The 14,399-nt window shown below is 40.1% G+C and overlaps 1 protein-coding gene across 4 annotated transcripts in view; it reads right to left on the reverse strand.

Moving 5' to 3' along the window:
• Positions 1 to 453: 453 nt before the first annotated feature.
• Positions 454 to 14,399, reverse strand: part of kank4 (KN motif and ankyrin repeat domains 4) — a 75,195-nt gene continuing 61,249 nt past the window's right edge. For all 4 annotated transcript variants that reach the window (XM_031283936.1, XM_031283935.2, XM_036007268.1 and 1 more), the window contains exons 4-10: positions 10,950 to 11,043; positions 7,539 to 7,808; positions 5,952 to 6,036; positions 5,365 to 5,584; positions 5,080 to 5,222; positions 4,274 to 4,474; positions 454 to 1,601 (exon numbers count right to left, since the gene is read on the reverse strand). In XM_031283936.1, the coding sequence (XP_031139796.1) occupies positions 1,482 to 1,601; positions 4,274 to 4,474; positions 5,080 to 5,222; positions 5,365 to 5,584; positions 5,952 to 6,036; positions 7,539 to 7,808; positions 10,950 to 11,043 (1,133 nt within the window). In that variant the 3' untranslated portion in view covers positions 454 to 1,481. The remainder of the gene's footprint in view (positions 1,602 to 4,273; positions 4,475 to 5,079; positions 5,223 to 5,364; positions 5,585 to 5,951; positions 6,037 to 7,538; positions 7,809 to 10,949; positions 11,044 to 14,399) is intronic.

The following is a 14,399-nucleotide window of genomic DNA, read 5'->3' on the forward strand; positions in this document are numbered from 1 at the left end:
CATAAACAACCCATTGCTTTTGGCATCTTTACCATTTTGAAAATAGGAATGCCTTGAGGCAGGAACAAAATGAGACTAGTGTTAGTAACTTGAAGACAGGCAGACTTGTCTTTAGTCGCACACTGTAAAAATATTCAGACTAATTCCTATGTCTGCAATATCCACTGACATCCTACAGTATGTCTCTGATAGTCCCATTATCCATGCCAGTATAGTTAGACTTGCTACATTATTTTTTTGGAATGTATCACAGCCAGCCTGACATTCATTGTGCATTTTGTAGCAGTTGCATACAGGATTTGATTTGAAACGAGCAGGCGAACAAGACATACAATATATTTGAACTGAGGGACAAAGAAAGAGAGAGACATTGATAATGAGAACAGACAGTATTACAACATACTGTTGTTTAGTACTATAAGACAGCCAGTAGGGGAAGTAACTGTGTATTGGCATGCAGCACCTTCTGAACAGTACAATCTCCGTATTAGAATACTTTTGTCTTTCTTTAATCTGGTTATATTGTGGTTATAAAAATCTTTTCTTTTTTGTCCAACAGAAACATTTTATCTCCAACGAAACCATTTGTTTTCAATAATTCACATATGATGATCACCCATGTCCCGTTTGTGGAAAAACATCATTACTATGGCAAAAACAATACATTAAATATTGTCAAATATCCACTGCATGATGGGAATTTTAATACAGAAGTTCTATTCTATTATTACATTTTCATAATTCACACTTTTGGAGATATATAGCTTCTTGTGGACACCGATATTGGAGAGAAATATTTACTGTACACAAACACCATAAAAAAGTGCAGTAGAAAATACAGTTTCTGTGTTTGTTTATGATTATAATGTTATAATAACGTTCTACATATACTATGTTCTCAATAATGGCTTATGTCCAAATATGAAAAGAATGGTGTCAATGTCATGAAGAAAAAAATAGAAATAATGTCATATATATTGTATATTTGAAAGGTAGATCATGTGCTTAGTATTTTGCTTGAAGAGCTAGTTGATGACAAGAAGCAGCAGTTCGTCAGAGTATCTCTTCGTCCACTTGCAAGTCCCTCTTTATATTCCCACCCTGTGCCCTACGTAATATCCTGTCAATTACACTTGTCACTATGGCAACGTGTTATCATCAATTTGACTGGCCCTTTGTTGTCTGTCCACTGAGTGGTTAATGCAGCATATCCAACACCCACGGGGCATGTTGGCAGAGATGTGGAAGTACAATGTGGCCGTACATTGCTGGACACTCCAGTCTCAGAGGTGTATATGTAGTTCCACGTAAACAGAGCTTATCCTCTTTTTCCACTGGTCATACAGAGTCTTGTTTGGTGTCACCATTACTTTAATTCAACCTTTACCCTCTTTGTTGGTAGGCAGAAGGGTCTTGGAAATTAAAGGGCTGGGGGTCGGCTAGCTAGAGTGATTTGGAGAGGTAAACAGGGTCAGTCTGGCTCAGAGGTGGTCTGTGGTAGATTCGGGCTCAGAGGCCTGGGTCTCAGCGTGGGCCTTCAGAAGGTCAACTATTTCTTGGTGGGAGGCTCCCTCTGCCACAGACAGCGCTGTCTGTCCATTCTGGGGAAAAACAGAGAGTACATGTCACTGTTTCACATTAAAGTTCATTGCAGTGACTCTTCTTATCCTGACAGAGGCAGTGTTGCTCTTTCTAGTAACTTGACATCATAGAACATGCTGCACCTGCCTTGACGCAGGCAATACTACTAAGCTGTAAACATCATTGAAAGAGCTGGGTTCAGTATCTGGAAATGTTTTTGCATTTTTCCCTTCTGAAAAGTGCCATATTATGATTTGTCACGTTTCTGTAAATCTGATCTAATCATTTTCTTCCCAAATTACACATTGATCGAACGATTATAATCATATCCACTGATAAGCTTCTTTGCATCATGCAGAAATTGCCTGTGTAATAGGCAAGGTAAATAATAAGCCTGGGGAGGGTTTGTAGGATATAATGAAAGTGAAATAGTGGAAATGTCCGAATGCATGCAAGACATAAACATCTAAAATTTTTAAAGGTCTTATAAATTATAAGAACATTCTAAATATTTTCTCCAACAGCAATACATGCTGCAACTAAAAGCAAAAAAAGACATGAAAATCAGAAAAAGGTGCATATTCAACATATTTTGGTCTATAAAAGCATAAAGACCCCTGACTGAACTGGCAGTGTTCTATAATGATGTTTGTAACTTCCTACATCATTTTCACAGTGTGTCCTGGTGTTTCCTATTTGTTCTTCTAATCAAAGGCTTCATATTAGACATTACAGCAAACTAGAACAGCCAATATTGGCTGCATATTGAGAGAGACCTCGTGTCTCATGGGAACACAGATGTCTCAAAACAGTGTAAATGCTGTGTATTATACTTTGTGTAAATTTCACAAACCTGTTCAACAAACTGCTTGAATTACTTGCATATAATTTCAAATTGCTTGCCAGAGCTGCTTATTTTCTAAGTTTTTAGATGTCTGTCCCCCACTAGCACTAAATATAGTTTGTTCTCATGTGATGTCATGGAGTCACACAGCAAATAATCTACCAGAGGCACATGAAGTTATAGGATGATTGCAGGATACATCTGTATAGATTCATCTCAGTTGTCCATGTGCTACAGTCAAATCTAGGTTAAACAATCCACCTAACTGTTGTCCTGAAGACTCTTCATGATTGTTGAGAACACATGAGGTGTCCTCTGAAGTCCCCATCCTGAGGGACTGGGCAGCAAGAAATGAAATGCTGTAATGTTATAGTGGAATTGGAAGCAGCGACATGTTGTGTTGAATAAGGAGTGACAATACTTGCATCCTTTTGGGAACTAGAATCAAAGCCCACAGTTGGATGCAGGTGTATAGGTGGGGAATTATACATGAGCAGTAGCAGCAGTGTTGCAACAGTGTTAACAGGATTGTTTGCAAGGCACCAATCAGGATATGGCTATTCTTTGGACTGGGCACCTCTGGCTGCAGAGGAGACCCAACGATCTAGAGAAATCAATAATGTACCATGTTGAACAATCAATCTTCTATGTGTGGGCCAGGCACCAGCTACTGTATGCTCTATACCCTTTCTGGGCACCTAACTCAGACTAATATCTAGTGACATATTCTGCTGTATGTGTGAGCCAGGTACTAGGAGCCCTGCGACTATTCGTGTCGTACAAGCTGCAGATAACTAAGTGTTAAAATGAAGCAGTGAACCCTGGCATCTCAGTAAAGAATGAACCCTTATATAAAAAAGAGTCACAGTGGTCCAAATGAAGCAAAAGGCAGCAAAAACAGGAGGTCTGAGGCATCTGCCTTGAGCCTTCCCCTCAGTATGGATCAGTGTATTTGTTGCCACTTGGTCTACGTACAAATACATGCTACTCAGGGAGTTAGAGGTGGATCCATATTAAAGCCACGGTGTTAAGCTGCATTGTGTTATTTATACAACATTGTGATATTTTAAACATGGCAACACACTAAGGCAGTTCACCCACTGTACTTAAACATCAGCGGAGCCTAGGGGTGTCATGATTCTCCAAACCCACCATTCGATTTGACTTTTGATTTTTAAGGTCACAATTCGATTCAATCTAGGTGACAGGTGCAAATGAAGGCACCATTTGTTTAACGAGGTGCACATGAATGCACCATGGAGTCCCGTTGGAGCCCACATGCTTTACCTTTGTTGTTTGTTTCCATAACTCACTCACGGGAAAGGCCAAATGATGCCACACCTGTGATTTTAGGGAAAGCAGAAGGATCTCATCTCCGACTCCAGCAGTGGCCATAGTGTCTGGAAAAGTCAAGCTGCAGGCTACCGGTAAGCTAACATTACCATGTGTCTTTGGCTGCATGCTACCAGCCGGTAAGTGGATGGGGGGTGGGGTGAAAGACAAAATACTGGGGGAATCGCCAATGCTGCTTCTGATTTCGATCAATTTTCGATTTAAAATGGAAATCATGATCCACACTGTTTATGCAGTGAAGTGCCTAAGAAATAAATGCCTTGATTTATGTCCAGTTACAAGAGGAAAAAAAAGAAACAGGACAAAAAATGTACACATTCTGGAGAGAGAGCATGGACAATCTGAACAGGATTGTAAAGAGGTTTTATAGTATAGACCAGTAGAGACACATTCAGATGGCATTTCACCTTTGATACCTCCAAAACCCATCTTGGAAGAGAGGTTAAACAATTAAGACCAGTAGACAGTGTTCAACTTTGCAGTATAACAGAATACCTTATCTATGAGGCTGGTGTCACAGCAACCTGTCTCCAGCAGCATATGAACAATGTTTGTGTGTCCATGTTCGCTGGCACACATCAGGGCTGTGGATCCCTCGCGGTCCTGTGCATTTACATCCGTACCGCAGCTCAGGAGCAGCTTCACCATGGCAACACGGCCGTGGCTGACCGCAAGCATGAGTGCCGTCTGGCCCGCCTAGAGAAAGAGTGAGAGACACAGAGAATTAGAATTAAAGGAGGGGGAGATAAATAGATGCAGGGTTGGGGATGAGGGAGGAAATAGAGGAAAGAGAAGAGAAAGAAACATAAGTGTAGAGTGAAAATTAAAATGTGCAAAAGAGAGGAGTTAAGTGTAATGTTTTGAAATGAAACCTTTGTATCTGGACTATATGTCTAAATACAGGTTAAAACTGCACCAAAGTCTTACAGAAGTTCATTTTTGAAGATTAATTTCTTACACTGTGTTAATATAAGTGCAAACAGTACATTTTAAGGTTCCTGACACTTCAGTATGCTTTCCGAGCTATTCTTTCCCAAATTTTGTTCGGTTTGCACTGTAGATGGCCTTGCTGTCAAGAAGAAATAGCTGAAGTTATGGTGTATTCCTGTAAAGTGACCCACTTGTAAAACATTCCTAATATGTCCCAATTTCCCCAGAGGATGTAATACAGTACATTACCAGATTTAATGTGCCTGAAATACAACTACAATACAACAATGACATATCACGCAACTCAGCAAATCATTTGATATTCAGTAAATTTAGGGGAGCCGATGAGTCAGTGCAGGCATGTATATTACCTGTCTGGAGCACGCATTGACGTCACCCAGCTTTAAAAGTTGTTGTGCCACCTCCAGGTCATCAGAGCTCTCTGCAGCTGTCAGTGCAGCGAGCATCACTGGAGTGTAGCCTGCCTTGTTCACATTGTCTGTCTCACAAAGACCTGAACACACAAACACAATGTTTAACTCAGTCAAAGAGAACATTTTGTGCAGGGTTTAACTGCCTTAACTAGCCAGCTTCAGTTAAAATTCTCTACTCATGCTCTTCTGTTGTTCATTCAGCTGTGTGCCCTTGTATCTCACCAGTATCCAGCAGTAGTTTGACCACAGGGAAGTTTGAATGCGACACACTGTAGTGTAGGGCCATATTCCCGTTGCCGTCTGTCAAGTTAACTACGTATGGCAGGAGAGTGGGTGTGGTCAAGCCCACTTGTCGCAGGTATAATCTGACGGTATCGGCCTGCGAGTCTTTCTGACTGGAGATCTTGAACCACTCCTGGTAGAGCACCACTAAAACCTGACGCTGGGGAGAGAAGAAAGACAGAAAAGATATAAATGAAAAAGCCGCCTGTGGCAGCATTTTTACTGTTCCCTGAACATCATTTTTATTGTTTGGGCTGTTGAGTAGCTTGCATTTTCAGCCTGAGGAATGTCACTGTAAGCCACATTATTGTACTCGGTGAAGTCAAAGAGCTCTATCAGAATATCAAAAAGTATCTAAAGCATTTTCCCTGAATAATTTTTTATTTTTTTATCAGCGTTTTAGAAACTGAATAAACATCCGATAACCATGAACAATAACTTTGCAGTCAAATCAGATTTGATAAAGTACATAGAATCATTTCCCACAACTTTAATGAATTAAAATAACAGCCAAAAGAAATCATTACCATTTCTTTATCTGGGGATGAAACCTCTTCCATGCGGTCTTTTACATAGAGGCAGGCATCTATAAACCCCTGGTTAACTTTCTCCCTGGAAACAAAGACCAGATGACACAATAAGGACCTGCCTTTGTTGACAGATCCTAGTTAAGTCAATAACTTTCAAGCAGACCAGGAGTAACTAAAGAGTGAAAAAAATTAATCTGTCACACTCCACATCTGTTCTTTCCATTGTTTTCTTCACTGCTTTTTCGTGTTCATTGTGGAAATATCATCAAGTCTGCATAACATATGGCCAAGAGACAGCTACTTTGGTTCTTGTGTAAATTCTGTCTGGGATGAAAACAAAAGATAAAAGATGCCTTGCGGGCCTCTGCAGCGTATACACACATCAGTCAACAGTCTGACGAATTGATGGCGCATGCAAACCTCGATCGTAACTGTTTTCAATGATTCACTGCCCAATAATATCCACCAAGTGCTCATGCTGTTTGTCTATCATGCACATGTCATAATGTACATCTCAAGCGTTACAAAGTCTGAGTGGATCACACTCTCATAGTGTTACTCTACTCCAGCCATAACACACATACATGTATACAAGCACACAACAACCACATAGGAATGATCAGACAGGTGCTGAGTGATGAGTTAATATAAGTCCTGCTTTCTCCCAGGGGCCCCATTTACTGCATGGCCTTGGGGCCCTTAACCCTGTCTGCATACCTGAGACAGATAAGTGATACGTCAGTGACAGGGAGGACAACACTGCTGGTTATTTGCTTTTTGTACCAGATGCGAGGCACTTTGGGGAATGAAGTGTGTCTGTGTGTCTGTCTGAGATCTCGATTAGAGTGTGAGCAGCTTACACTGAAGTGTGTAGGAGCAAGTTGTGTGTGCTTGTGCGAAGCTTACGTATGTGGAAACGGGTGTGTATGTGTATAAAACAGAGGCTTATAGTGTGTGAGTGTGATAGTCATTTGGCAAGATATTAATAAATAAAAATAAAATATTAAGAGGTAAGCAGGGTTGTGTGTTTTAATTGGATTTGTGTGTGTGTGTGTGTGTGTGTGTGTGTGTGTGTGTGTGTGTGTGTGAGGCCCACTGTATATTGAAGCGTCATTCAGCACCTCTCTCAGACAAAGTATGTAGGCTGTAGCTGGACACAAAACAAAGCATTCACTGTCATCTTAATGGCTGTTTTAATTGCCTTATAGTCCTTGCATTGACTGTGTTTACATTCTTTCATTCACTTTATGATATGAGCTACATTGTTTCATTACTAAATATGAGACTATCCTGTGCGGTTGACGTGTTTATGTTCCTTTATTCACTGTGATAGAAAGCGTGGACCACAGTGAGCAGAAGGTTTGCATTTCAGATTGCTTTGCTTTGTGTAACTGAAAAAAAGACATCCAAGCCTTTTTTTTTTAACTTGCTTCATGTATTTTTTATGATCAACATCTACCAGTCCAAGCTGACCAATCACAGTTCATTAGATACCTATTTTATACCTATTGTGTGCATAGACTCCGTAGCTACGGTGGAACCCATGACACACAACCATAAATTAAGCTTTACAGTTTGTCTCACCCTTCAGCCTGTTCTTCCAGGAGCTCCTGGCTGCCTTCTGGATCCAGTAGGCCTCTTTCACCCTCCTTCTCTGCAGCCACAGCACCTCCTTCCTCAGCACCCTTCTCTGCATCCTTCTGCTGAATCTCTGCTCCCTCCTCAGGCTTCTCTGCTGGCTGAGGCTCCGTCTCATTTTCCTTCTCTACCTCTGGTTCTGAGCTGTCTTCCTCTTCCATCTCCACTTTCGACTTCTCATCTCCACTGCACTCCTCGCTGGATGTCGACTCATAGCTGGAGATGGACAAAAACAAGTGGACATGTGCACAATTTCCAAAGCATAGACACCAAAACCATCCACATTATACCGGCTATAATAAAGCTTTTGCATTCGTAAGCCTGTGTTGAATGCCTATAGGTGGCCTAAAAAGTTTCTAGCTAAACCCATCTTCATCTTTAAATTATGCAGGACAGACAACATCTGCCATGGGCTTCAGAACATTTAACTGATGTTTCACCACAAAAACTAATGTGTGTACAGAAATGAGACATATACAGAAACAGCTACATCAATGAAACACCTCAGCAGGTAATACGTAATATGAAAGCAGTTGAGTCAACACAGGCCAAGGCTAGATAAATACTAACAGGTCATTACCCTCTGGACCGTAATGTGGCCTGAAAAAGATGCTTGTCTAGTACAACCTTGGCCTACACATCCAAAACATCCTTCACACAGTTAAACATATACATGGAAATCCATATGTATGTTTGCACACTCACACATGCAACCCTGGATCAAACCCAACCTTGTTCAGGGATGAAAGGCTGATATATTTCGAGCTGTGGAGGTGTGTGTGTGTGTGTGTGTGTGTGTGTGTGTGTGTGTGTGTGTGTGTGTGTGTGTGTGTGTGATCATCGGGGTGTATCATGAAGGAACCTCAGTGAGGCCAATGATCAGATAAGTCTTATATTGAATGGCACTGATTCCGGCTTATTTGTAGACACACACACATGCACACACACAGAGACAGCACACCACAAGAGGCGTTCAGGGGCCACAGCATTCCCTGGATTCCAGAGGAGCTCAAGGGAGAGCAAAGATAGGTTAGACCATCCAAAGAGAAGAAATGCAAACAGCAGCCCACTTCCTGGTGTGGGCAGAAGACTAAAGATAGTCAGAGAAAATGTTGTTGTCTGACATTACATTATGTTTGTCTCATTATAAATATCATCTGTAACAGAGAAATGGAGAGATATTTATTGTCCAGAACAGAGTTCAAAAACTCAGAAGAGACTAACTAGATGTGGACCATCTTATATAACTTATTAAGGGTTATATAAGGAGAAGATCCTTACAATACCACAAATGATAATTCATTATTTCTTCTGGAGAATGGCTGTTAGGTTATGTTTGCAGATCATTCTAAAACAGGGAGGAAGGAATAGACTTCACCATAGCTCTGACAAAACATAGCAAAAGTGAGCAGGTCATAATACAGTGAACCTCAGGAATGTAAAAACAGGAACGCAGGAATATAACAAATCTCCTAATGGCAGCCGTTTCCTTGGTATGCAGGAGGTAATACCACGAAGCATTGTGGACACGACTTCGAAAACAAGTGATGGGGAACAACAGAAATATTGTATGGCGATAAGGAGAAACAAACGCATCATTAGATGTTTTCATGGTGCTATTAATACATATTTGGTTAGTCTTGCAAATCATTAAATTGCTTTGCCATCTTTGGAATCTCACACACAATGAGTCTGAGCACACATTAAAAAAATATGGGCTACTGTTGCTTCGACAGAGAAGGGGATCGCTGTCAAGTGCCGTGTGCACAAGTGAGGTAATTACTATGAATGTGTGTATGTTTGTGTATTTGTCTACAAAAGTGTCTGTGTTTACATTTATGAACATTGTGCGGACAAATGTCTGTCTGCACAGTCACATTGTGGGGACTCACTTCCCATCTGGGGACAAAATCTGGTCCTGACAACCGATTTTTTGACTTGCTTCAGTTTTCCTACAACGTTTAGGCTAAGGGTTAGGATTATACATCTAGCAGTTATGGTTAAGGTTAGGGTAAGCATCCAGGCGTGTGTTTGTGTGTATACAGGTGCTTCATGTTATAACTGTAACACCAGACAGCTAACTATAATCACAGCAACAGAAAGAATAATTTTTGTTCTCCCAACCATTATTATCTCTTAACTTAAAATTCATCAGCTTTTACGAGCACATGCTCATGCGCACACACACACACACACACACACACACACACACACACGCACACACACATACACACACACACACACACACACACACACACACTGCATCTAGCAAATGCTGACATAAGCACACTTGCACAAAGCACTGAGGTATAATCAATACTGACAAAAATATGCACACACATCACATAATGTAGAACACATATTCATACGCACACACATTCACACTCCCAGTAGCAGCAGTAAGGTCAAATTCAGGGCAGTGTGTCTACAAGTGAGCCTTGACGACTAACAGCATGAAGCAGATGTGTGAGACACAGCTGGACTTCAGTTCACAGTCGCTATGTTCAAACTCAAACAACTCCGCTTGCAAGTAGTAGTAGTAATAGTAGTAGTAGTAGTAAGATAGACTAGGACAGACAACAATGCTGCTTGAAAATCCAAACTGGTGCAGGACCAAATCCAGGTATAATTTGACATGCTTTACCTCTAAGGATTAACTGGAGACATTTCCTGGTTAAAGGTGCTGTAGGTAGGATTGCGAAGATCCAGGACTTAGCCAAAAAATTTGAACATCAACAACTTCTCAGTCCCTCCCCCTTTTCTGCTAAAGCCCAAAACGTTCTCCTAAGCCCCTCCTCTCACAAGGGAGAATGAATGCGTGTGCATGAGCAGTGATTGACATGCAGTTAGACACCGCCCCCTGGCCCTGATTGGTGTATCTGAACAGGGAGCTGTGGGGTTTTGCAAATCGCACTACAGGCTGTAGGTGGTGCCAGAGGAGCCAGATTTTTTTTTTAAACTACCTGCTTCATGTAGTTCTACTCGAACATAGGGTCAGTTTCAGCAAATATGACAGAAAGTTAGTTTTATAAGTCTGACCTACTACACCTTTAACTGACTGATCCAACTGAAGCCACTTTGCAGAATGTAACACATTAAACCGGAATACTGTGAAAATTGAAGATATGTAATCCCTGTTTTTGAAGAATTTCTCAAATTAAATCAGGATAAAATAGAAAATAACATTCAATTATTCTGCACTTAATGAAAACATTAAACAAAGGATTCCTGAGGGTTAATTATCCGGTAGAAAACATTTATGGAGACACAAATAGAAATGCACAAAAAACACACTGCAACCCACACAAAGACATTAATTACATAGAGATTGGACGCTGATTAAAAATAATATTTTACCCTCCATTCACCCCGACAAACTTCAGGTTTTTCTTGGCTCCCTTGTTCCCCTGCTTGTCAGCAACACCATTTTTCTTCATAATAGATTTGAGACCTGGTGAAGAGGAGGACAGAGAGAGGGAGAAAGAGTAATGAAAAAGAAAAGGGAGGGTGGGAAAAATTCATAAAGCCTTTGTGGAATTTGAGTTTGTGTGTTGTCTGTGTGTATGCATGATGCTAGACAATTCATATTCTGTATCACTCCTAACACATTCTCATAACGAAACACAAAATGCAGTAGGTTGTTTGTCAGTGGCTCATATGAGCATTTAAGATCTGCCACCCCTTTTGTTAAGGTATGACTGAGTTTACGCAACTGCAGTATAAAACTGAGTTCATTAGTCATAGATGCATGATTTCACTTTAACTATACTTGCTGTCGGTGAGCACATGAGTATGATGAGGAACACATTTTTAAAAAAAAGTGAATGAATGAGTAGAGAAAGGGCCCCCAGGGGCCACTGAGTGTTTTGATGAGTATGAAAATAATGTAAAATATATATGGTTTTGCAGCTACCTGATCTATTGTAAACCCAATTGAAAATGTACAAGACATTTTGACTTCTTTGTCACCTATCTGTATAACAGTATGAGAAGCTCTGTAATTGAATAGCCTCTTGAAAATGTCTACCTGCCTTCAAATGTGAAGCCACTGTTAATTAAAAGTCCCTCCGAGAGTCACATAACATTTCCTTAAATCAAAATAAATTATTTATATACTTTTGAACATAGTTGATATGATTGTTTTTGCTGGATACACATGGAGAAAAATAGACTGCTACTTCAAAAAAAAACAACGTAAAAGCAATACATCAAACTGGTATTGCTAGCTCATGAGACCACAGACAATAATGGTTTGCACATGTTGGCTGTATGTCTTTGTGCAAGTGTATACAGTATTTCTGCCTGACACACAGAAGTACACACTGAAACAAGAAGTGTGTGAATGTATGTGTAACATTTTGAGGCTAAGGAACTTCTGGATGCAATTACAAGAAAAATATAGCTCATCAAATAGTGTGGAATCCCTGTGTTGGCAGAGAAAGGGGACGTGAGGGCCCCACCTGTATGCTCCATACAAAGACAACAATTAAACCAATGTGAGTAAACAGTACCACACTGTCAGGAAAAATAACTTTTCATTAATGTATTAATGTAAATTTGAATGTGAGTTCATTAGGTTTTGAAGGGGTACACAAGTGAGATGCTGGCAATTAAGTTTGAAGAAGTTAAGAACTTGAAGAAAATCAACTTCAACAGATCGACTGACTTTTGCAGTTATTTAAATGTTCAGGATCTATTTCCGAGGTGATATACACAGGTCAAGATTATAGGCCGTAATAACAACATACAACTTTGACATTGTCACTTATGTATGTAACTGGGCTTTAATCGATGCTGCATGAGCTTCTTTGCTGACTCCTCTTGGCTCTAAGCCTGGTATGGCTGTCTTAGCTGTGCCTGACAGCAAGACATGGTGCAAAGGCTCTGTAATGTTTTATGCAATGACATAAGGATGTGACTTTGAGTCAGAAACGGCCAGCTGAAAAGATCCCAGCACCCACTATCTAAGAAGAAGAATGCTTTTTAGATCCAGTATCTCTCAGGAGATAGCAGCAGGGAGAGGGGGAGTTTAATACATATTTGGCATTTTAATTCATCCTCTTCAAATGAATAAAAGATTGGTGTAATTTAACCTTCCCTCACTATGTCAAAGATACTGAGATATTTCACTCATCCATACAAATCTCTAAAGCTCAACTCAAGTCTCTGCTGACTGGGATGAGTTAGAGTTCTCAACGCAACAGTAGTGGTTTCTGTTTCCAATCTTTGTAGAAGTAAAACACTGATGTAATTTAAAGAAGTCTGACTAGGAATCTCAGATGTCCAAGATGTAGAGAGCAACCACAAAGAAGCGGTGACAATCTTAAGAGAGTAGCACATATACAGTATAAATCGAGACATGCACGCCCACACATATCACTTAAAACCACTCTTGTATACTACACTCCCAACACTGAAATTAAAATGAATTCTGACCATAAAATATGTGTGTGATAGCAGAGTGATTCTGTACTTCAGCTCCTGGGCCAGAAACAGAACAGTGAGACATCAAGGGAGGGAAGAAAGGCATCGTTTGTTTGATGTGTGTGAGGGTGTGTGCTTGAGTGTCCATTTGACTGTGTACTGTAAGTGCTTCTTTGCAAATGTGTGCACTTCTCTGTATGAGTGTCTGTCTGTCTGTCTGTTTGTCTGTCTGTCTGTCTGTCTGTCTGTCTGTGAAGCAAGAAATACGTACTTGATGGAGGTAATTGAAGGTAATCAGTGTCAACAGTGCTTTGTAACATGTTTGCCCACCCTTGGATATGACAGCCACTAGTTACAGTATCTAATAACAGTCTGTATTGTGCTGCCACCATGGATGGCCAAAAGTATAATATTATGATGTGGTTTGCAGTTTTTTCCAGATTAATGATATTACTTTACCTTACCTTTATTACACTAATGTTACTGTAATTCAAAGCAGGTATACATATAAAAGAGGGCTTGTAATTGTATATCTTATTACATTACATTACATGTCATTTAGCTGAAGCTTTTATCTAAAGCAACTTCCAATGAAGTGCTTTCAACCATGAAGGTACAAACTCCGGACAGCAAGAATCTTATACATGTATTGTAGATGATGAGCTACAGAGAAACAGGTTGTGCAAATAACAGATTTAGAGATAAGAGAAGCTTCAGAAGAGGATGATACAGCAGAGTAGATTGACAGAAATATAAAAAAAATTCAATTTTCATTTCAGGTAGTCCACTGGAAACAATTGGAAGAGTATTAGCGGGTATATATGACACTAAATCATGTATTCCATATCACTCAGAGTCATTAGACTACTGGCAAAGTATCGGAGAATTAAGTACCCAGAAGAGTAACCACTATTATAGGGAAATGAAATGCTTTTAAGTGATTTGTTTGTGACTAACCCTAACCTCTGACTTATACTGCAGAGTCAAACTGGTCTAGTCACACAGTGACAGTGGTCAGTGTGTTTTGCGGTCTGCTGCATTATGTCTCAACAATTAATCAATCAATCAATCAATCAGGAAACACTTTTATCATTAAGTTGGGATACAAATGATTATACAAATGGCTATGCAGTTAAATTTGGGATTAAAGCATGTCCTCTACTGAAAGAAACACATTACGTCCTAGGAAAAATGCTAAAAAGAAGTCAAGCAACACCTTTCATTCCTACCCTAACACAATAGTCCTTATGTTGACATAGCACTACTGATAGAAGCACCTAAAGAAATGCTTTGACAGCACATCAGTAGAGTTTTCTAAATAATAAAACAGGACTGGTGTGGTTTCAGGTTGCAGTGAAAAGACAACTACAGTCACCAAGAAGC

Source organism: Sander lucioperca, chromosome 11, assembly GCF_008315115.2.
Source record: "Sander lucioperca isolate FBNREF2018 chromosome 11, SLUC_FBN_1.2, whole genome shotgun sequence".
Classification (NCBI taxonomy): Eukaryota; Metazoa; Chordata; class Actinopteri; order Perciformes; family Percidae; genus Sander; species Sander lucioperca.